The 25,041-nt window shown below is 41.8% G+C and overlaps 1 protein-coding gene across 4 annotated transcripts in view; it reads right to left on the bottom strand.

Moving 5' to 3' along the window:
• Positions 1-25,041, bottom strand: part of CACNA2D4 (calcium voltage-gated channel auxiliary subunit alpha2delta 4) — a 197,073-nt gene that overhangs the window by 134,113 nt on the left and 37,919 nt on the right. For 2 of the 4 annotated variants that reach the window (XM_048499810.1, XM_048499812.1), the window contains exons 5-15: positions 20,512-20,674; positions 19,653-19,784; positions 18,155-18,215; positions 15,990-16,140; positions 9,753-9,827; positions 7,965-8,054; positions 6,747-6,860; positions 5,331-5,409; positions 3,899-4,032; positions 2,476-2,493; positions 46-123 (exon numbers count right to left, since the gene is read on the bottom strand). In XM_048499810.1, coding sequence (XP_048355767.1) covers positions 46-123; positions 2,476-2,493; positions 3,899-4,032; positions 5,331-5,409; positions 6,747-6,860; positions 7,965-8,054; positions 9,753-9,827; positions 15,990-16,140; positions 18,155-18,215; positions 19,653-19,784; positions 20,512-20,674 — 1,095 coding nt within the window. The remainder of the gene's footprint in view (positions 1-45; positions 124-2,475; positions 2,494-3,898; positions 4,033-5,330; positions 5,410-6,746; positions 6,861-7,964; positions 8,055-9,752; positions 9,828-15,989; positions 16,141-18,154; positions 18,216-19,652; positions 19,785-20,511; positions 20,675-25,041) is intronic. The other 2 variants (XM_048499811.1, XM_048499813.1) reach the window with 1 other exon arrangement.

The following is a 25,041-nucleotide window of genomic DNA, read 5'->3' as shown; positions in this document are numbered from 1 at the left end:
CATGCTAAGTGGAGCCTAGAAGTTGGCCAAGAGCATCACACCTACCGTTTCATTCTTCTTACTAAAAACTGGCATAGCCACTGTAGTCATTAGCAGGAGGCTTTGAGCCTGAGATGCAAAGAGCTACCAGACAGAAGAAGGGTAAAATATTAGGATGCAGTCATACTATATAAAGTACGTCACTGACAGGAAGTGAAAGGCATGTGGAAAGTACATTTTTACAAATAAAAAGACATTTTCATAAATAACCAAGATTATGCTAGTGGGGCAATGATGGCTGAGGCAAAGATGGCATAAAATACTCATGAATGAGGAACAGGGATAGAGGGGAACCTTTACAAGAGAGCATATGCATGCAAGTCCAGATCAACATGGCATAGCTGGATGTACAAAGCCAAACAGCGTAAGCATAGCTACCTGAATTACACATGTAAGACACAAAAGTAGCATTTTGGGATGAATGGGTAACAGAGAGGGGAAATACAAACAACTGTTTCCTTCATGTTTCCTTCATTTGCGTGACCAGTGTAGGGGATATCCAAAACATTAGGGATAAACTGGGAGGTAGGATATCTGAATAAACAGAAGGTATCCTCATCCTTGTTTCAGATTATGGGAATGGACATATCTGATGAGGGCTATTAAAAATGGATGGATACACAGAATTTATAACATAAAAACATCACTCAAAATACATGGCCACATATTTCCAAGAAATGTAATTTTTTAAAAGGAAAATGTATGATCATACACCAATTCAAAATTTCAATGCTAAAATCCAGATTTTAAAATCTGTCATTTGAACTTGAACTTCTATTCTAAACTTTTGCAATGGATGTCAAAACTTCAATATTAAGACATATATTTTGAATGTTTACTACAACCTGAGCTACAGTCAAAAATGGCTTTTGAATTTTAGAGACATAACTTAGAATATTCAGAATATAGTTGGTATGAAATTCCCTTTTACCTCTTATTTGGCATACTGTGCAAGAAACCATTTAGAAAAACAATGAAATGAACATAGAACAAACTAAGCTAAGATACACAAAGACATCGTAACATACATTCAGGTGTACTGATGAGGAATTGATACATATATATGTGTGCATTAATGCTATAGACAACCTACATAAAAGAGAAAGAGATGCATCCATACATTCTCAGAGGAAAAGCAACTCAGCTTTCCTCTAGCGAAGTCTATCACCTATCCTAACCAGCTACCTGATAACATAATACCAACAATTTGTATCATCTGGCTGAATACAGACTATTAAAATGATGTGGCAGGTATGAGACCAGTCTAAGATGCTCAAGCCTTATGATGTCACATATGGCACAAAAGCATATTATATATATCCAGTTAATTAATGGTACAATTAATAAATTGAATGTATGTTCTCTTGAATGGTTAATAATGCTAAGTATTTACACTGAGTTTTTACTAAGTGATCAAAGCACATCAGCAGTACAACCATAATACTTACAACTAGAGATGTGCACCTAACAAAATACCACAGTATTTTTCAGATTTGTATTTCAAGAAAAGCATGAATACAGGTATTCACTGGGTTTTTGGGTACTGGGTTTTTCCAATACTGTTTTGGGACTTGGCTTTTTCCAGGATTCCAGAATTATTTGGATTCCATTATTTCCTATGGGGGATTTTTAGGGGGCTGGATCAGCTTTTTTTCAACTAAATAACACCAAAATTGCAGGGAATCTAGCACTGCCTGGACACTAAAGACTGCCCACCCACCCCAGCTTCAAGTAAATATGATTAAGGGGTCCAATTCTACATCCCTCTGAAAATGTTTCACCAACCATTCCACTTGCAGGGGTTTGGACTGGGAAGAAAAATGGATCTAGAAAAAGCCCCCACCCCACAAAGCAAAGAGGGAAGCAGGAGAGTGAGCCGGACCCAAAGGTCTGCTTGGACCAAATGCCAGGACACAGTCTTCCCTGGGATTGGTGAGACTCAAACCAGCTGGGAGCTGCCTGAGCTGGGAGTGTTACTTCCCTTCCCCATCCCTCCCACTGCTCATAAAACCTGTCAAGTGGGGGTGTGGGGGAATAGGCACGGACTCCTTAAAAAGCCAGCCCCAAATATTCCCAGAAATATACAGGACCTAGAGACTGGTATTCCCAAGAATCTCAAATACCGTTCCAGGTAAGGATCATTTTGGGACTAGGTATATTCAAGCACACATCCTTAGTTATAACCATTTTAAGGTAGGACAGTACTATTATTTATGGGATGAATGAGACCCAAGGATCATGTTTTCAAATACTACACTACCATACAGCACAGCATAGCTTCTCAAATACATCCAGAGCTATCAGTTTCCTTCCCGTGCTGCAAAGCTCTCTCACTACTGCACTGGCATCTTCTCCCCAGCCTGGATGTATAGCGAAGCTACATCTAAGTAGACTAGTACAGGACACTGAAACAGAACACAGAGCAGGTTATTTTACCTCCTCAGATTGTGGAAGCTAGTGAGAGATGTGGATGACAAATGAGTGTACCCATTAATGAAATGAATGGAGGGTATAATGAATGGTTGTACAAGGTAATGAAACACAGCAATAAATGAAGATAAATGTATGCCAGAAATATAAGAGGAGCAAGCTGAAATCATTGCATACTTGCTCCAAATAGTCAGAGCCAGGACCGACAAAACAGATAGCCAGTTGCACAGTTGATGCATTTCTCATTGACCTACAAAGTAGACTTGCTGTAGAATCAAATGTCCATAAAGTCCATAGATAAAGAAAGACCTCCTATCCTAATGAACAGGAGCATGCAACGTTTTGCATTTATAACAATAAAGAAGGCTACTATATTCTTTTGTTTCTTCTACTAGTGGCCACCAATCAGAACAGGGCTCTCCAAGCCAACAAATTCTGTACACAGCGGTGCTGGTGTTTCAGTAGTGCTCACACTGAAGGAACATGATGTCCATTAAAGGATCAACAAAAATGAATGAAATGGTCAAGCTTCCCATTTTGCTGCATTTTTGGTAGGCTAATGTGGAAGGCCATTTCTACTTCAACACGAGTCTGAGAAAAAAATCTTGTTCACGTTGATATTTTAGCAAGTCTGGAGGTGGCTTATCTTCTAGCTAGCTATCCAAGACCAAGGCAGCAAAGGCAAGACATACACCCGCAGGAATTGCCAAGAAGCCAGAGTTCTACATTTGAAAGGCATGCAAAATCCTTTTGAGAGATTTCAACCTTATCAAAACTCTTGTTGGCTTCAGTAGAAATTCCTCCAATGTCTAGCCTGAGGAAAAGGCTCAACATTTGCTTTAGGTGAAATTTCAGTGTAATTCTGCTTTTTATTAAAGAATTACACTGAAATTTCACCTAAAGCAAATGTTGAGTGCTCCCCTCTGTCAAAGAAACAAGCCATTATTCAGATTTAGAAGTAGCTTATCCTTTCGGCAACAGAAACTGCTGCAGTGAACAACAACAAAAATCAAACCTCTGTGTTTGGTTTTCTCCCTACTTTAAACATATCCCCTCAGTTCCAAGCCAAACGTATCATGGTCGTTGCTGAACACCGTTAAACAAGTCAATTCTCTCTGTGTAACATTTAGCAGTCTGTCCTGCTGTACCCCCACTAGGCTGGAGGCTCAGTGACCCATTTCCTAAACAGAAACTAATCTCTTTTGCTGTGGGTAATCCCTTATAATGTGTCTCTGCAGAGTTCACAGAAGACAGAAATACTACTTAACTCATGCTATGCCTCTGCAATTTGCTTTGAACCCTGAGTTCATGAGAAAATACAAGATCTTTACAGGTAAAGATAGACAATGTCTGCCTAAGATATCCTTGTCTTCCACCCACCCTTAGCCCACAGAGTCTGCCAAATGGAGGTTTAGCTCAAAACACTTACTGCACTGTCCATGTAGGCTTCAGTCCATATGATATCGTGATCATGATTGATAACCATTGGTCGACTGAGTACATGCAAGTATTCCATTACATTCTCTTGAACATCAGCCAGAGTGGATATGTGCGTGTAATATCCTTACATACGAACCCAACAACAAGAACAAAAAAGTGTTAACTTCCTTGTATCAGAAAATACATTTTTAGAACATACAACCTCCAGGTTATCTTTGTTCCATTCTGCAGATTGTATTGAGAAATAGACTGGATTTCAGAATAGCTGTTTCAAGGTCTTTACAAAGCCTCAATACGTATAAACATGGTGGAATCCTCAATTCATGTGCGCACTGATGACCTGAACGACCTGGGGACATTTCAGAAACTCTAGAGGACCATCAACACCAATTCCATTGAAAATCCAAAAAACAAAACAAAAACGCATTCACACATTCTCTGCCCAGTATTGGTTGAATTCCCAGTTTTTACATCATCAGTTTTGTGAGAACGAATAGTTCTTATGTCCTCGTGGGTGGTGACAACCCATAGGCGCCTAGATAGTAACTACACCCACAGGCAGCGTAATTGATCATGATAAAACACAGAACTTGAAATGGACACAAAACAAGAAGTTCTTGTGTATTCCTGAAATCAGTGTGACCAGAATGTGCAGCAGTTACTTTCAGTGAGGCTCAGTTATAGTGGCCTTTCAATGGATCGGAAATACTGAGAGTAATCCAGTAAAAAGTTCATCCCAAATTGATTAATGGGATCCAAGTATCCAGATAAAACCCATGGATTGTATTGGTTTTGGTGTGTAACCCGGCCTGAGCCCTTTGGGGATAGGGCGGGATATAAACATAATAAACATAAATAAATAAATGTGACAGTTCCTCATGTAACTGCAATAGAAGCAGCTCATATGGAAAGGAGCTACAAGTAGTTGTTGTGGGTTTTCAAAGCTGTGTGGCCGTGGTCTGGTAGATCTTGTTCCTGAAGTTTCAATGGCATCTGTGGCTGGCATCTTCAGAGGTATATCACAGAGAGAAGTCTGTTACCCACTGTGTCCAGCCTTCAACAATACATTGAGCTACAAGTCCTTTCCTTTTGATTTATTTACCTCTACCACCTTTTATTCTACTCCTCAAATCCAATGCATTTTAAAAACAAATTTAAGACATGGCAAAACTCAATTTTTTTTGCATCCTCTCTTGCTTCTTTCCCTCCATCCATGGGACCTTCCTGTCACATAAAACTTCTGAATTTATTCCCCTGATTCTAGCTTCCTCAACCCTTCCTGATATTTCAAAATACATGTTTAGCTTAGTTTTATCTAGGAATCCACACAATTTCTTGCAGCTTTCTCAGAGCTCTCCAGAGTTAAATTGAACTTGCAGTCAGTCATGCACCGAAAGATTAAATAAAGGACTGATCTTTACCTTTGTTGTTACATGCTATCCATTTCACATTCTGTGCAAAACTGACTTCCCGCCCAATAAGATATGTAAAAACACGGACCTGTGACACAGAAGCACAGATGTTGAAAGATATATAGCTTCCTTCCCTGACATAAAGTAAAATGCCTCAACTTCACTGCAGTAAAGATAAAAAGAAAGGCAGTGTTGCTTATTTTACACACTGAACATTAGTAAATCTTATGCCTCATTTGACTATAAATCTGCTTAAAGGAATTCCCATTCACAATGGTGAAATTGCATCCACAGGATAGAAGCAAGGATGAACAGCACTGGCATGGGATTTAAACATCTCTTTCCCTCCTACCACCACCCCAGCTGAAGCATCCATCGTGGGAGAATCACGTATCCCAGTACTCAAATCATCATGCCCTGTTGCTGCCCAATACAATTCCAACCGTCCATCTCCCATTGGCATAGTTACATCGTAATCACTCTTCAACCATAGGAAGATAGTAGCAGCTTTGATCTACAGTAGAAGAGTTCATCTGAGTCCAGTATCACCTTAGAAACCAACAAGATTTTCAGAGTATAAGCTTTTGAGAGCCAAAGTTCTCCCTTGATATCTAAAAAAGGCCAAAAACACTGTGAGTATCAAAGGTACTTGTGGACTCAAATCTTGCAGTTCAATCCCATAATTCAAGTGGTAAGCCTACTTAAATACCCTCTCAGTCATATGAAGCACCAATCACATGAAGTCATTTTTGGCAGTAGCAATGTCACCATGGAACTGCAGCATCGCCCTTCAGTCTGCAACCTGTTTGATGCATTACTATTAATCTGTGACATGAGCTAGTGCAAAATGATGACATTGGAGCAGCAAAAAACACAATGCAGAGTCATGCATCCCCAACACATTTGTTTTGATCAAATGATGAGAGAAATATCTATTTTCTATTGTCTTCTGCAATGTGAGTAATAAAAGTGGCCAAAGGAAACAGATCAGTGGTATCCTAGAGCTATTTTCAAGCTACAACCTCGAGGCTATCTTTGTTCCATATAATATTTACCAAAATGACACTTGAAGGGCTAAGGATGCAGCTCCTCGGTCTTTTCTTTTGCTACGTGCAAGCAAGCCAAATTTCCTGTTGCAAAAAACGCTCACCTGGGGAATAATTCCCTCCCAATTCTAAGCAAAACCCATCCCACTAATAATGTCAAGTGAAATGTAGCTTGCAATCCAAAGAACACTTCCCTAATAATAAACTCTATTGAGAAAATGGGACTTACTTCTGAGCAGACCTGCTTAGGGATGTGTCCTGTGTTGGCCACATCTCTATAATATTCAGTATATTGGACATGATTTGGCAGCCCTTGTTTGAGTCACAACACTACAGTTATTGGCTTTGTTCTCCCCCATCTGTCATATTGAAAACAAACCTTGCGATCGGGCCAGTTGTATTTTTCAAATACGAATTTGTAATCTTCCATGGCTCCATCAGTAATCAGCATGATGGCTTGGTTACAAAGGCCTCCTCGACCAGCATCTCTGAACTACAAACAGAATGGAACCACAGTGACAGATCTGTATAAAGGTAGGAATTTGCTCAGCTATTAAATTGTTAATCATGGTCTCTCTTAATCCCCTTAATTGTAATTAGAATTACCACCTATCTCACAAGCAAAAGGAATCCAAAACAGCCCCATGATTCAGAATGTTTCTCCAAGGAGTCTTTTGCACTGTGAGTAATAAAAGTGGTCGAAGGAAACAGTGCTTAGATTCTAAAATCAGAAGTTCTAGGAGGTATGCATGTTTTCCTGGAAATCAGGGCCTTTATCCTAAAAGTAATTTTCCTAATCTCCTGATGCAATGATTGCATCTTGTGGTAACAAGGGGGACTTTGTAATTGCCCAGAAATGAAGTTCATAACTATTTAATATGTGCCAGGAAGTAGCTCTGGTATCCAAAACAGATTCTGGGTCTGAGTAAATAGCTGAGAGGCTCTCATTTGTTCTCTGTCGCACTCCTTCACCTCAGTCCTTCTCACCTCTCCTGACAGTTGGCAAGAAAACCCACTCATTCATTTCCCCTCTCAAACCATTGAAGGATTGACACAGTACTAAAACATGAAGGATGAGGTTGTGATTAAATGCAATACCTAACTCAATAGTATTGTGACTAACCACATACAAGTTCTGGATGAGTCAAGAGCCTGATCTACAGGGGTCACCTTTTCTCATGGAAACTTAGTTACATGGCTTATTGTTGACACTAAAAGCCACATCCACAACTCATCTTATTTTGTTTTTGTCATAGAGATACCATCTTCACTGCTCCCTTAAGTTAAACACTTAATAAATATGTATATATAAATAAATCAAAGTTCCTAAAATAATCATGTCTAAACATGTCACTGTCATGGCTGCAGTTTCTCAAGCAATGTGCTCATCAGCAGCTTTTGGCACTGTCACAAAGGGTTTATGTCAGTTAACAAGAGAATTTCCTTCTCTTCAATTGAATTGCTGTAAACTCCACAGTGCTCCAGGGCACAGAAGGAAGGAAGCATGTGCTCAGATAGTGAAAGAGCGAAAGAGAGAGAGAGAGAGAGAGAGAGAGAGAGAGAGAGAGAGATACCTCAGACCCACACAAACCCTTACCTCTCTCAGAATTTTGAAGGACTCTGTCACAGCCTTGTTCACTGTCCCTACTCCTTTTGCTTGTAACTCATCCACCAGCTGCTTGAAGTGCTAAACAAACAAGAAAGAAATATTCTCAAACCAGTGAGTGAGAGAATAAACTAGAGAATAATAGAGGCCACAAAGCACTATTATGCCCTGACCAGGAGGGGCCAAGCTAGTTCACTCTTGTCAGGATCTTGGCCGCTAAGTTGAGCTGGCCCTGATTAGTACTTAGATGGGAGGTCACTGAGAAGACCAAGTTTGCTATACATGCAAAGGCAAAGCGCCTCTGTTCATCTCTTACTTTGAAAACCCTACAGATGATCTTCCAGAATCTTCAGTCTCCACCAGGATTAGAGGATTACAGTACAGGCCTATCAACAAGAGACTTCAAAGAGCAAATCTACTTCTCCCCAGAAAGTCTTATAGAAAAAAACAAAAATGGCGCATCTTCTATCTTGGACCAACAGAGTTATTACATGGGTACATTTTAAATCTTAAGAAAACTGTTTATTGGATGTAATACACAAGTTATAACTTCAGAATGTTAGGACCACCTTTACTTTCTTGTTCTCCAGGCTTCAACAGTAGAAGGCTGTTTTTTTCAAGATTCTAAAGGGACACTCCTGGGACCATACCTTGGTCCAGAGCATTGTAGGTCCAAAGAACATAAGTGATGTCTTCAGCTTCACAGCACAAAATTAAAATGTTACTTTAAAACAAAACAAGCAAACAGAAAAACCCTGATCTGGCACCACTGGACCACTGCCCTTTGTCTATTCAGAGGAAGCATAATACAACACACCTAGGACAGTGGTTTTCAACCAGTTCGGAATTAGAGTCATCTCAAACCTCCATCTGCAAGATGGAAGCCACTTCTACTTCTTTTTCATCACAGAGGTCCAGCTTCTCATGTTTCTGAGCATAGCTATACTACAGATTTACACTAACTTGTCATCTTGGAATCTTTAACAGAGGAATCTCAGCACATTTACCAAACTACAGTTCCTACAATGATAGTTCAGTGCCTCATTTAAAATCCATGACCATTCAACAGGCAAAATTCTGCTGCATAAACATGCCCATGGTGTGCTGGCTGTGTGTCTTATTCCTACTATACGCTATTCTCATTTTGCTTTTCACTTTTGCTTAAAAACACCTCAAACAACAAAGGAAGAATGTACTGTCGAAGGCTTTCACGGCCGGAATCATTGGGGTGCTGTGTGGTTTCCAGGCTGTATGGCCGTGTTCTAGCAGCATTCTCTCCTGACGTTTCGCCTTCAGAAGATGCCAGCCACAGATGCAGGCGAAACGTCAGGAGAGAATGCTGCTAGAACACGGCCATATAGCCCGGAAACCACACAGCACCCCAAAGGAAGAATGGTTATGATGCCACTGGTGCACCCTCCAGTTGAGAATCACAATCCCCCGCTAGAAAACATGTGGTCTGAGGAGCCCTCCTCACAGACTGCTAGGCTATTCTCATGTGATTTAGCAACACTGTTAGAAATCAGAGGCTCATTCCGCACATGCAGAATAATGCACTTTCAAACTGCTTTCAGTGCTCTTTGAAGCTGTGTGGAATAGCAAAATCCACTTGCAAACAATTGTGAAAGTGGTTTGAAAACACATTATTTTGCGTGTGCGGAAGGGGCTAGACTGAAGGAAAATGTCAGGACAACAGCAGTACTATAGTTCATTTATTAAGTTTTGAAACATAGAAAAGAATAGGCATAACTGTATCCTTTCAAGTCCAGTATCACTCACCTCTCTATTATCTCTGTCTGCTTGAACAAGGATGCCCTTAAAACAGGGTTCAATGTAATGAACGTAATCATTGTACTGCAAGAACAAAGGGGAAAAAATTAGAATCACAAAAACATTAGCAGCTACTGGCATTCATATTGTACAATGTCATTAACTCAAGCACACAGGGCACATTTTAAAGTATAGTACTCTATAAAATATGTAATATGACTATAAATCAATAATATTTAAACAGTATTCTTCGATCTTTAAAATGTGTGCCCGTGAAATAACATTTACGAGGAAGACAGCCCTGACTGCCAAACTCCTATCTCCTGCACCAAGTGACTCCTTAATTTCACCCCAATTAAAAGAACAATTACACCCTGATTTGTCGCTCTCTTCCTGTCTCAGAACTGAGGCAAAGCCTAGGCTGCTTTTCAGTAGGTTTCAAGGAACATCTCCTTCAACTGGTGACAGCCCTCTTCAGCTAAAGGAGGACTGGATTATCAAAGGACTTATTAAAATAGTTATAACCCTTTCCCTTTCAAGTTCCAAGATTAAAAATATTTTAAAAGTTCCAAGATTAAAACACAATAAAATCCTTTCAACCTCCCCCCTCCCTAAGAAAATACCTGTAGTTAAACTCTGTTAAAAGCTCTCATGAATAAAATGGTCCTTTGTAGACTGTGCCCCCCTCCCATAAGGTGTGCTCACTGCACAAGGTGAAAGCCACTATGAAGAAGGAACATGCCAGGCAGGCCAAAATTGCAAATCCCCAGGCCCCACCTAGAGGATGGCAACCTAACCACAAAGGGATTTAAAGGCAACAACCAGTAAATTTGATTGAATTTGGAGGGAGAAAGGTCAGTCAACGTAGCTGTTTTAAAATAGGCAAGATACTATAATGACAATACCAATCAGTAGAATGCCTGCACAAATAAGACTTGAGGCAAGTGCTGAAGGCACTTCTTGGCTAGCAACCGCTTTCTCATCCCTGGGGGGTTCCAGCTACAGCACTGATACGTAGTTACAAAAATAGCTGAATATGTGACTTTAATATGTAAGTCAACTGGTCTAAAAGGAGGTGGGAAATAATAACAGGGGTCCAAAGGTAATAACAGTGGTGCTGCTTGCCAGTAAAATATTAAGAGTTCACTGGTTTCCAGGCCCTTCTTCCCAGAGCATTCATAACACAGTCAAATGTAAATAAGGTCTCTTCCTGGAGCTTCACTCTTACAGCAAGCAGCACATCGAGAAGTTATTTATTCCTAGGTTGCCAGTTCTGGGTTGGGAAATACATGGAGATTTGGGGAGTGACGTTTTTGGGGAGGTCAAAGCTTGGGGGGCGGGGGGGGGGGAAGGACTTCACCAGGCTATAATCCCATACAGTCCACCCTCCAAAGCAGCTCTTTTCTCCAGTGGAACTGATCTTGGTTGTCTGGAAAGCAACTCTAATAGAGAGAGATCCCCATGTGTCAACTGGAGGTTGGCAATCCTTTTTTCTCCCAAGTTACCATTCCCACTAGTGTCCTTTCAGCCGTCATAGGCCTGCTCAGAGTTTAGAAATTTCTATAGATTTTGGGGGTGCACTCTGGAGAGGATGGGGTTTAGGTAGCAATGGGGTACAATATGGCATAGAATCCACCTTCCAAAGCAGCCATTTTCTCTAGGGGAGGGTTCTCTGCAACCTGGAAACCAGTAGTAATTCTGGGAGATCTCCAACTACCTCCTGGAGATGGTTCCTGGCTGGAGGTCTCTCTCACAACCCTGCTCTTTCTTTCCCCTCCATATGGTGGATTCTGCACAGCACAAATGTAACATCTTTATGACATTATCAAGAGCGTTTTTAGGAAGAACTTCGCACAGCTCTCTTTCCCAAAACAACTGCAATCTGTTTTATTCCTTTCAACCCTGGTTTTTCAAAAATTGCTTAGCTAGAGATCTTTTCCCTCCAACCTGGGTTGACATTTCCTACCTGCTGAGCGAACACAAGCAGGTAGGAAATGCTTTATTTCTTCCTCCCAAACCTCTTACTTTTGTTTTCACTGCTCACGCTCGCAATTTTGTGTGCTGCAGCAGATTGTCGGTGAAGATTCTGTATGGAGGTTTTCTCTGCTTGCAGCTCATCCCCGCCCAATTTTGCTGTAAGAAGTAGATATATGAAGTTTGTTTTGTCTAGCGATCCCACTTATGAGTCATTTTCCCTTTTTTTGTTTTGAGGGGGATGTCTGAGAAGCTATGGTGACACAATATGCACGTATTGCAGCTTCTCTGTGTTGTCGTAACTTTGCAGACATCTTCCTCAAAACAAAAAAGGAAATACCACACATGTGTGGGATCGCTAGGCAAAACAAAATTTTATTCATCTACTTTTTACAGAGAAATTGCACGCAAATGAGTTGCAAGCAGATGAAACCTCTGTGGAGAATCTGCGGCAGCACACAAAATGGAAGCCGCAACTGTGAAACTGACAAGAGCTTCATGCAGCAGGTGGGGGGAAAGATCCATTTTGGCTGGCAACACTTGTGTTCGCCCGGGCTGTGGGAACACAAAATGCCGACGGATCTTTTTCCAACGTCCTAAAGATGTTCCATTTATGCTATGTGGAATGCACCTATGTCCACCTCCTCTGTACTGTCAGGAAAAGGCAACTATTTCTAGGCCCATCAGGCTTATGGGAGATATAGTCACTCAGAAATTCCAACATGGTATGTTTCTGTGGGTTCACTCCACACAATAACCTGGCTGTTGTATTCTGAATCAGTTGCAGTTTCCAGGCTGTTTTTAAGGGCAGACCAACATTAGGATTAGAACTGCCAACTCCTGGTTGGAAAATTTCTGGAGATTTGGGAAAGGGAGTGACCTTAGCAAGGTATAAAGCCATTCAGTCCAGCTTCTGAAGCAGCCATTTTCTCAGAGTGAACTGATCTCTGTAATCTGGAGATCAGCTGTAATTCCACAAGATCTCGAGGCCCCGCCTGGAGGCTGACATCCCAATCACAGGAGTTGTACCTAACACGTGTCATCTTTAGGGTGATAATGACATGGAAAGACAGCTGGGAATAAGGTTGCCAACATCCAGGTAGGGCCTGGAGTTCTCCTGGAATTAAAAATGATCTCTAGACTACCGAGATCAGTTCTCGGGGGTGGGGAGTGGGAGGGAGGTGGAATGCCAGATTTGGAGGTGTCCGAGTGCATGCCAGCACAGCAGGGGGAGGGACAAAAGTGGAGCCAACATTAGTTAGCGTCCATAGGCCTTCTAGACCTAGAATGCCCCCAGTCCATGGCTGCATAAGCCTGTGAAGTCTTTGGGGCTATTTGAACAGCAGGAGGGGTTTTCACCTTTCTGATCCACTCAGCCTTTGGTAGTGGTGCAATGCCACCTTCACTGTGCCATCCCTGGCTACCACAGAGCTCCACCTCCTCCCACCCCCCAATCTGGATTGGACTGTTAGAGACATTCTGGGATTCACTAAATGAGTATCGATGGCAGTTGTAAGTCTTGGGATGGGACTGTATTCACTAACAACTACAAAAAGGATCACTAGTCAAAACCTTTCTATAGAGATCCATCTTCTAAGTTTGCTTCTCTAGAACTGAAAGATGCATTTATGAGTAAATGGAAGAAAGCCATAACACAAAAATGGGCAGTGCAGGATTTTCTCTCTGTTACAATTAGAAGTAAGATTGGGCATTAGTCAAGTAAAGGTTTTGTGATAAAGATTACCAGAACATATATGCCTTAGCATGTAGACCTTGCTCACCTTGGACCTAATTTTCCATCACCTAAGAAAAGTGCAGGCTCTTTAAATACCCAGAGTATCCCAACATGTAGGAGAATGTTTGCTTTAGCAATTGTAATGTTTTACTATCAGCAATTCTTGAGGGCTGTTACAAATGCATACCTTTAAAAGATAGATTAAGCCCTTGTGGCAGAGGGGTAAGATTAAATCCCATGTGCTGCTGTCTTGCAATTATTATATGGGAGTTGGAGAGGATGTAATTGCTTCATTTTTGGCTATGGTACCAGAGTGTTCAGCAGAACATGGCAATTATTAAAATTTGATTAAAAGTTATTTCACCATCCGGGTCCTTATCTCAATGGGTACTTAAAAAACCTTTCCACTTATTAAGTAATGTGCATGTTCTCCCAAGCAAGAAGAAGGAGAAATAATTGCCCTAACACTGGTTTTTTCAAGGTCTGTGGACCTTATAATAAACTTGTTGCTGTTGCTACTTTTAGAAGAGAGTCAAAGAGTGTTCAGAGCCTGAAGCTAGTGAAAAATGCTGCAGCTAGATGGCTGGTCGGGGCCAATTACCAGGATCATGTAATTCCAATTCTACATCAATTACACTGGCTCCCAGTCTGTTCCCAAGCAAAATGGAAAGTAACGATTTTAACCTTTAAAGCCCTACATGGCTTGGGACCAGAATATCTGAAGAACTGTCTTCTGCCATATGATCCTTGTAAGATCACAGGGAGAGGGATCAACTAAATAACCTCATCTACTAGGTAAAGGAGAGGGCCTTTTCTGTGGCTGCCCAATGATTACAGAACAACCTCCTCACTCTCCATCTTTCATGACAGCATTTGACTGGCTCTTAGGACTACCAGTAGTTTTAAAATACTGATTTTAACTGGTGTTTTTATGTATTCTATTCTTCTCCTTACTATAAACTGCCTTGAGTTCCTAAATGGTAGAGAGGTGGCTAATAAATGTCTTACATAAATAAATTAATCAATTATGAATTTAACTTGTGGCCATCAAGGGGACTTGTGGTCAAACACAGTTCTGCAAGTTCAACATGGGACTTCACTTCTACGGAACCACAGGGGTCCAGTTTGGAGCAAGGCTGTGGCACAGGGGAAGAAAGGATTTTGGACTTTCTCCAAAATGAGCCTTGGGGAGATTTGTTCCACTGAGGGACTGTAAATGTACCCATGCAGCTCCCTGATGGCCACTGGAAAATGGTACAGGAAGAAAGGTTCCCCACAAAGTCTTGATCCAAGTCAGATCCCAGCAGAACTGTAGATGTGAGTTCCCCTGGGGAACTAGCAGCTGCTATCTTACCACGAGTCCCTATGGCAGTCATGAGTTAAGTGTAACATCTATTTTGGCTCCTATCTGGGCACTTCAAGTTCTCTACAAAAAAGACAGGGAATGTGCAAACTCTCATCACTTTGCAATCCTATGAGATCTGCTCTCAGTAATAAATACTCTGTCCAACTCTGATTGAAGTCTCAATCTGAAAACACACTGTTAGTCTGCATTTTTCCCCAACAGCCCCTATCTGTTCCTTGTATTGTTAACCAAAGCAGGGATGCCTTGGAGTACCTTCTAACTGAAATACCTAAAACAAGTCTAGGCTGTGGGGAATGTTCTTTTAAAGACCTGAGGCAGCTCTTTCCGAGGCTTAACTACACATTATTCCCTTCCTTCCCAGGTTCATGATCTGTCAAGTGTTCTGAGAATCATGCTGGGAAGTTAATTCCTGGGCATATGTGGGCCCAGTTCAGACCAGGGCTGTAGTACACCGGGAGACGGTTCTGAAACCTTTCATTCCCTACTGCCACACTACATTTTCCTGACCTAAATATAGCCCTGAAGAGCCATTATACCCTCCTTCAGGGAAAATGTACACACAACCCATCTCTAGTCATGGTTTCCCCAGTGGGCCAAATCACATCCCTGAAGAGCTGTTTCATTTAGGGGCAAGATTTAATCCCTCTGTCCTTATCCAAAGCACTATGGTCCTTATCCAAAGCATCCTGCACCTGTCATGGAATTATGCTCCCAGCATGGAACTTGAACCATACATCTGATCACACATATGTTAGCCTGAGTTCTGTGTTTACTTGGCCAGAATGGATTTTCTAAGAAAATGGAAAATCAGCGATCAAAAAGCATCTTTTTAACAAAATGGAAATTCAGTCTTCAATTATGTGCTTTTGGCTGACTCTTAATAAAGCATGTTTAATGAAAGAAACATTTTGTGGCTTTCCCTAGATTTTCTTGCAGCACACAAATGTGGTTTGCAGTATTGACTTAATCATCTGTGTTGTTTATGCCTGTATGAAGAGGTCTTGGGGGCAATTTCTCAAACTGCTTGCAGCTTATTAGTGGATGGAGGCTTTCGAAAGGCACCTTGGATGGGATGAGAACCGACAAGCCAAAGTCTTTGTCCAGGGTCATTAAATATCTAGTTACTGACTCAGAGAAAGGACAGTGCAACGAAGAAAGATGCCACACTCACAGCAATGACATTGACAAAGTCGTTTTCCCCCAATGTATCCAGAATGGTGACGATGGTGTGTTTTGCAATGGTCATTCGCAGGCCCTTCATACTTCCACTAATGTCTACAACGATCACAATATCTTTGGGTGATGTGGCCGCCTGGATATACCTGAGTAGCAACAGGAAAATGAAGCAATGCATACAAAATGAATGTGCAGGTGGGAAAAGGAGGATAATTCTGATCATACCATGGAAGTCCAGACTGAAGAAATTATGGATGGCTGCCATAAGGGCATGATGGAATCATTAGAACATACAAATTTCTCTCCCATTTAATTTGATAACTGCTATGCTTCTTTCCAAAATAACACTGAAACTATGCTGCTTATTTAACACAACATCTCCGACCCTCAGGTAAGAGAGCTCCAGAGTTTGGGCATCCAGCTTAGGTTTCACCTGAACCAAAGATCTCATGAACAAAGACCTTGTATCACACATGCACTGTCAGTTTTGTGACTAGAATCGGTTACAGAAAAAGTCAAATAAGGTCCTCGTTCTTCAGCCACAGCTTATCTTATGGGTGATTACATTTTTCATACAGATTAAGAGTGGTTTATAGTCACTGCAGATAAGTTTTATATACATGCAAATTAGGGTGCTTAGCAGAGTAATGCTCTACATCATTCTTCATTTCTGCCTTCATATTTTGTGTTCCCTTCCAGAGTTATTCCCTTGTTTTTGGCTTCTGCCATTTTTTTAAAAAAGTACATACATTAGAAAAAAATACTATATACATACTTGAAAATCAAGATAGCAATTTTAGCATTATCTGTCTCAAAAGACATAGTGGTGGATTCCGCACAGCAAATGTATAGTGGGTTGAAGTTGTTATAAAGCAGTGGTTCTCAACCTGGGGATCGGGACCCCTTTGGAGGTTGAACGACCCTTTCACAGGGGTCACCTAAGACTCTCTGCATCAGTGTTCTCCATCTGTAAAATGGATAAATGTTAGGCTTGGGGGTCACCACAACATGAGGAACTGTACTAAAGGGTTGCGGCATCAGGAAGGTTGAGAAGCACTGTTATAAAGGAACTCATTTAGCTTCTACCCGTTCACATGCATGCCATGCAGGCAGCAATTGGAGCCCATGAAAGCAATCCGGGTTGCTTTCATGCCTTCGTATAGAGATACTTATCTTTTTCTTTTTTATTTCTAGCAACACATGCATACCTGCTCAGGCATACAGAAATGAACCCCCACAGCCATGCTGATCGTCCCACAATCTGCTCGGCTGCACCTGTGTAGCTGCGCATGTGCAATATGCAAAAGAAAAAGGGGCCTTCCTGCAATGGCAGGGCAATAATGAACGTATTGCTGTGACAGGCAGATTATCTCTGGCTGTGGATAGTGTGGCGGAAGAGAGGGAAATAAAGAGCCTCCTGCCTGGCTGTTCAAGCGGGAGTGGCTCCAACCCGGAATTTTGCAGAAAAATCACTGGTTTAACTATTTTTGAAAATCCCGGGTTGAGGGCAAACTTGTTTTGGGGATGGGACCTGTGCAAAGCCCCCCTCAAATGTTTATATTGTGCTGTTGTATTTGCCCTGTGCAGAATCCACCAGTGATAAAATGAAGATTAAATGGAATTGAAAGTTCCCCAGTGATATCCAGGGGACATCTCAGAGATCATGAGAAGTAGGAAAAGAAAATCAATTTGATTTGAACCCTGCACCCTGGTAAGAGGGCAACTTTAGGTATTTAAGCCTTTATAACCTGCATTCTATAAAACTGTTACAAGCCCATGCACATCAAGAAGGTGGAATGAATGCAAGAGGTAAGCCTGCTCTGGAATGCCCTCGTCAGTCTGATCCCTAACCTACAGATGTTCACTTGAACTTCTGCACAGACCCTATGCAGCTGGGCTTGTGCACAATGTTTCTGTATTTTTGCAGAGTACACATCATAGAGATATCTCACACACACACGGTTTAAATATCTGTATGGCCCAGGCATAGATTTAGATGGATGTGTGTGGGTCAGGTGGGTCGGAAAAAAAAATGCATGACAAAGCATGTACTCTTTCCACCCAAAATTCTTCATATTAGAGGGCAGAGGAAGGCCAGTACAGAAGATGAAAAGATATGGAACAAGACATTACAGGATACATGTTTTCAAATTCTCTTACCAGCCTCGATTCCTACAGTCAAAGGAGAGGACTCCATTTTGATCTGGCACCCATTTTATCCCTGAAAAGACAGCCCCCCAAAAAAGGTTTTCCATGGATCTGATAGAATACATGGCTCTCTATGTAAGCAAAGCTCTTCATGCTTTTGACTAGGTCCTTCCCACCACTGTACAATAACGTTTGTTTTCCTCCACTTTTTAAGATGGTGCAGCCAGAACTGCTCAAAGTTTGCCATGTTTTACTTTCAGTTCCTTTCTTGGTAATTCCTAATGCTGACTGGAGATGATATTTTCGGTGCTTTGTTGACTACGATCCCAAAATCTTTCCCTATCTTGATCCTTGATCCTAATGAGGCTTATAAAGCAGTATATATACAATTGATGTGTTTCCAGATTCAAGAAGGTGATAAATTGAGAGGGAGTACCCACAGACCAAAGTGCAAGATTACAAATCATAGGTATATAGAACCTACATTATACAACATGTATACATATAGGCCTTATATCCAAAGGAATGATAAGCAGTGAGGGCTTCTGCAACAATCATGATTCCCTTCTCCAGATGTTGATTACAGAAACCTTATGTCAAAATAAATTTTCTTAGTCTTGAAGGTGCTACTGGATTATTTCTTTTTTTTGTTCTGGGCTGGGTATATAGCCTTTCCCCTTTGAGATCCATATTTCTTTGTTCTAGCAAAGACAGAGATTTTAAAAAACTAAGGCCAAGGCCAATGGTGCAAAATAAAGTAAAATAAATTGTATTACTCAGTTAAAATTCCCCATAATTCCCTGTTTTGTCAAAAGTCTTGTTCAGGGGAATCTGTTAGTCTTGCAGGATTTTCCAGAAAGAGTACAAGGTCAGTAATCTTGAGAATGTTAACTAAGCAATAAAAAAAGTATTTACTTTATTTTGCACCATCAGCCTTAACCTTATTTTTTAATCTCCTAGTAACTAGTATGGCCTTTTTATGTCTCCATTCAGCAAAGATGGGGAAGGAGGGTCTGATCCACATTGCTAATCAGTCACTTCCCTGTTTGATACAATGTTTACACACTGCAATCAAATAGCTGATCAATAGATGCATACAGTACTAATAAACAACACAAAGAGCTGCAGGAAAAGACAACCCAGAGTGAAAGGGGTGCCATCAGCTAAAGGGAAGCCCTTAAAGTAATTAATGTCACTACCACATGAGCCTTCTCCATGGGCACAATCTAAATTAAACATTTCTAAGCCCCACTGATTTAACTGGGAAATATTTAGATATTCATATAACTACTCCAGCTAAACCAATTTAACTTTCAGGCTTATTTGTGTTTATTCAGAAGTAAGTCTCACCAATTCAGTAAGGCCTGCTCCTGAAAAAATGTGCATGCAATTGCAGCCTTAAATGTGCTTAAGATTGACCGGTGTGTATCTTACTTCTCAGTTCTAGTCTAGTCAAAAACTTTTCCTAGTGGTCTTTGGTTTTCTGACCAAACAGGAACCAGATCTGTACCTGGATAAAGTCTGAAGAAGCCTGTAGAGCTGCCAAAGTATTGCCAAGTGAGCGTCGGATCTCTTTCAAAATTGTCCACAAAAATAGGATTCAGTGCTTCAGACATATAAACTCCATTCAAAATATCAGGGTCTGTGACAAAGAGTGAGTAAGGGATCAGGAAAAGCAAGTCAGTGATAATTCTTTCTTGTTTTCTTAATAAAGAGGGCAGGAACAAAAAGCAAGGGAAGGGTAGAGATGCACCATCACTCACAATATCACATTATCAATACTTTTCCCAACAATCTTTTGGGCTAGAAAATGTGTACAAAGCTCCTTTATATTGAATCAAATGATTGTTTCATGTAACCTAATATTTTCTACTCTGATACCAAATGTTCAGACACAAATCTTTCCCAGTTTTTCTCAGCTGGAGATACTAGGAACTAAACTGGATGTCTTTCATGTGTTTGTTTTTAAATAGGGCAGCTGAAAATTCTCACAAATGTGCAAACTGTTAAAAAAAAACCTTGCCCTCCACTATATGCATGACCACACACAAAAAGTAAACCAAGAATCATGTCTGACTTCTCTCTCACACCTTTCTTGCCAACCTGTCAGAAGGGAGGAAGGAATCCCAGTACATTGCTGTCCTTTTTACAGAAGCTTCTTATGCAAGAAATAGCAGGTAAAGCTGTTCACAGCACAGAGATCAGCAGCATCAGCTGCCAATGTTTGCATTAAATGCTACCTTCACAGGCAGAGGACAGAAGCCATACATGGCTCTCTTTCTTCTCCTGACACTCCCAATTCTTTTGTTACTTCAATTGCTGTTTTTGTTGTACCTTTTACAATGGAACAAAGGGTGGTGTGCTTGTACCTTTGTTGTAGACATTAGTTGGAAGCTGTATGTCACTGTACGTTGTGTTCACCAGCAAGTTATTGAAGTGCTCGTTAGGTTCCAGGATGAATTCATCTCCAAGCTCCACGTAATTATCGTTTTCATCCTTTTCATTAATATTAACAGCGTTGTAATAGTCAAACTGTTGATGAAGAGAAATTACAGAGATGGGGGTGTGATACAGATTTTAGTACAACCTTCGTATTTGCTCTTCAGCAGTGCTGGATTTACCTATAGGCTGGGCAAGCTGAAGCCTAGGGCCCCAAAATCTAGGGGACCTCTGGCCAAGGTGTATAATATTTTTGGCACTGTTATAGGTTTTTATTACTCATGCTACCATAATGCACTGTGGTCTCTAAACAGCCCTTCAGTAATTTTCCTTGTGCTCCATTTCAGAATAATACTGTGCTAAGAGTAATATTGTGCTAGGAGCAGCAGTGGCGTAGGAGGTTAAGAGCTCATGTATCTAATCTGGAGGAACCGGGTTTGATTCCCAGCTCTGCCGCCTGAGCTGTGGAGGTTTATCTGAGGAATTCAGATTAGCCTGTACACTCCCACACACGCCAGCTGGGTGACCTTGGGCTAGTCACAGCTTCTCGGAGCTCTCTCAGCCCCACCTACCTCACAGGGTGTTTGTTGTGAGGGGGGAAGGGCAAGGAGATTGTAAGCTCCTGCAGGAGAGAAAAGGGGGATATAAATCTAAATTCTTCTTCTTCTTCTAAGCCAAGAATTCAACAATAATATTGATTTCTGTATTGATTTTGTCCTTCCAGGACTTCACTGAAGTGGATCCCATTTTGTGACCACATTTTGTGGACTCCAGCTTCCTCTAGTCATGAGGGTGGGGAATTGGGAAGAGCCTCACAAGTGGAACAGCCCAGGGCTTCTCTTCATCAAAATCCAGCACTGCTCCTCAGGTATTTATTTACACTCTGAATTTCTCCTCTATGGGCACTCAACGCAGCTTACATCATTCTTCTTTCCTCCATTTTATCCTCACACCAACCCTATTAGGTTAGATTGCAAATGTGTGATGTAATGTGTGCTGAGAAAAAGAGTTCCTACTGGAATTCCTCCATCTACATAATGATTCATAACCATTCATCTATCTTTCTGCATGGGGCTTCTGGCAACATACATGTTTTGTTTCCTCTCCACCCCCACAACGTAGGAGAATAAATGGTTCAAGAGGGTCCAGGGAGCTTTGTGATGAGTTGAACCCAAGTCACCAAGGCCAGCGCTCTAACCAGTACTCCACATTGAGGCCCTTCATGCCCTTTTGGTCTGCCCCACAGTGAGCATACTTTCCCTTTATGTCAGATTCTTGGTTATGCGCACAGCTACTCCCCGCCCAAACTCACTGCACCTCATATCAGAGAAGCACCATGGCTTCCAAAACCTCCAAAAGCGAGACTTTCCTCAGCTGACTTCAGCTCTGCTTGCCCCTCTTGCTTTCCCACCTTCCCCTGCCCACACAATAACAGTTCCCATCACTCTTTGGGTCAGCAGAGCAGACCAAGGTGGGTTTCTTTCTTTTTAAAAGAATGTACAGTCAAAAACAAACAAAAAGGAGGCAGGCAACATGGGAAGTGGCAGGAAGTGGCTGGCTCTGCTGGAGATGCCTTGCAGGTAGAGAATTCCCAGTTTAAACTGAGGAAAAACTCACTGCGAGGAAAACAGCCCCAGGACAAGCACTGTGTGCATAATAGGCCTGATTCTCATAAGAAGAAATCCTGTTCTTCACTGACTGTGCCCTTAAAACTTAGAGGTTATGAAAGTATAATACATTACAGAGGTCTCCTGCCTGGGTTGCCCTTGCGCTGAAGATGCTGGATTTCACTGACCTAGATTCACAAACTCATTTTATATTCTACTGGATTTAATGCTGATGGCTTTGTCAAACATAGCTGAATTTTAGTGCTCCAAACTATCTGGGCAACAGAAAATGTCTAGGTAATTGGCAATTTTGCCAACTGGATGCTTGCAGATGTAAGGAGGCACACTGGGGGTCCATTACAGTGTGCCAAGGTTTGAGTAGCAGGGATACACATAATTGGGATGAATGATGCACACTGTGCATATCTGTAAACACTCTTTCCACTGACCTCTGCGCCAGCTTCCTGCTTAGACTCTCCACCTACAAATTGCTTAGTCTTTGATGGCTAATTGAGTCTTTCATCTATGTTTGCCTTTGGCTAGAATATTGAACTGGCAAACTAGGGTTTCAGTCCAAGGAATTCACTGCAAATGCATGGTGACAATCAGAAAAAGAAGAAGAGGAGGAGGTGGAGGAGCAGTTTAGATTTATACCCCACTGTTCTCTCCTGCAAGGACACTCAAGGGGGCTTACAAGCTCCTTTCCCTTCCTCTCCCCACAACAGACACCTTGTGAGGTAGGTGGGACTGAGAGAGTTAGGAAGAACTGTGGCTAGCCCAGGGTCACCCAGCAGAAATGTAGGAGTCCGGAAACACAGCTGGTTCACCAGATAAGCCTCTGCCACTCAGGTGGAGGAGTGGGGAATCAAACCACCTGCTCTTAACCACTACACCATGCTGGCTCTACAGCATGCTTTATAAAGCAACTCATAATCTTTGTAGATATCCAGACAGATGTGATTATCCATGTATCAGACAATTAGATCCTTTTTCTTCAGCACCATGCAGGCACCACAGTATTGGTAGGGAGTAGAGCTCATAATCAAATATTATCCTAGAACAAAATAGCATTTTCCTTTTTCAACAGTCTCAGATTCTGAGTGCTTTTTATTTTCTTCCTTCCTCCCAAAAATTCACTTCCTTTCCTGTTGCCCAAAATGATTCCTTTCGTCAGGGTGTTTCAGCACTCACACGTCCCAGTCGCAAAAGCAGCAAAACAAGCCTACAGGCATACAAGTTATGAGGCACTTAGAATATTCCCCAGGTGTGAAGAAAAACATTACTTTAAAAATTAACCCCTCAAAAAGACCAGCCTATCCCAAATGGCTTCATGAGAGCATTCTGAGTGCAGCTCAACACATATTAACAGGAAATGGAAGGAAGATGGGCTAACTCAAGCCCCTAACCAGACACACACACACACAAACAGCCATCATGTCAAAGCTGACTTCTGGCAACCCCACAGAGTTTTTAAGGCAAGAAATGTTCAGAGGTGGTTTGCCATTGTCTGCCTCTGTATCATGACCCAGGGTCTCCCATACAAATACTAGTCAGGGCCAACCTTGGTTAGCTCCTGAGATCTGGGGTTATCTAGGTCAGGGTCTAACAATATATAAAAGCACCCTCCAGCCTGCCCCCGCCAACAGCCCTGCCAACCTCCTGCCCACCCTCCTTCCCACTAAGGAGCAAGAGGACTGATCAACTCATGATTGAAAGTAATGGGTAGACCTGGCCTCTGGGGAGGCCAGCTCTACTCACTGCTTCTTAATAGGCAGTAGACCAGCACTCTGAGCAGCTGTGATTGTCAAGCAAACTTTCAGAACTAGCTGGCTCCCCCCTCCCATCCAAAGCTAGGATCCTGGCTTTAGAAACAGTGGGGGGAGTGCCTATAGAGATGAGAACTCTTCCCATCTTCACAGGCCCCCTGGTGGCTCCACTGCACTTTGCAAAGCCTGGATCCAGTTTTGCAAATGGGGGGTGCTTATGGATTTGGGAATAACTCTCCCTATATTCACAGGCATCTGGCTGACTCCCTCCTGCCACACTTGAATCGAGCTTTGCAAGGGGAGGGGCAGACCAACAGGGTGCCTGTAAAGATGGGGAGATGGGAAGCCAGGCTGTTCCTCTAGAAACAGAAGTAAGAGAAGGAGGAAGATGGTGACACGGGGGGGGGGGGAGGCAGGGGGGAGAGCAGGAGTTGCCCCCCTCAGAGGGCGTCATTCCCACCAACAGCTTTCTAGGGCCCACTGTATTTGTTCAAACAATGGGCTTTACTTCTAGTTATACGTAACAAATATTCCACAGTAATACTTTGGATGTGGGCTTTCCTGCATGGATTTTTTTCCCTGTTGATTCTGATCCCGAAGTGCTTCTGTTTATCCCCTGATTTCCACGTGCATTTTTGTGCCTCCAGTTTTCATTCCATTCCCCCAACCCCTGCCAGGTTTTTTTTCCAGATTTTTGGAGGCCACTTTTACCCTGATCTTTTTCTGGGAGCCGATTTTGAGTTGGCCTTTTCCTGGTGTGTAATGTTTCTGTCAATTTTCTTTATCCTGCCCACTCCCGCCCACCTCCAGCCCACTTTTCAATGATTGCAGTATTCCCACCGTCAAACCACTCCCCTCCCCAAGACAATGATTTCAATTTTTGTTAAAAACAAGCCCTAAAATATCCACATAATGTAATGATAATTTAAGCAGGTTTTCTGCATTTTCAGCTTTCCTCTTTTAAAAAAAAGAAAATCTCTAGCCTTTTCTCTCATGGAGATCTAAGGGGAAAGGTATATCTCTGTGAGGGAAGGCACTAAAGACTTACTCTTTTGAAGTGAAAGCTGAGAATTCAGAGAACCTGCTT

Source organism: Sphaerodactylus townsendi, linkage group LG06 (assembly GCF_021028975.2).
Source record: "Sphaerodactylus townsendi isolate TG3544 linkage group LG06, MPM_Stown_v2.3, whole genome shotgun sequence".
In the NCBI taxonomy this organism is placed as follows: Eukaryota; Metazoa; Chordata; class Lepidosauria; order Squamata; family Sphaerodactylidae; genus Sphaerodactylus; species Sphaerodactylus townsendi.
The sequence above is the reverse complement of the archived record's forward strand: the minus strand, read 5'-3'. Positions and strand labels throughout refer to the sequence as shown.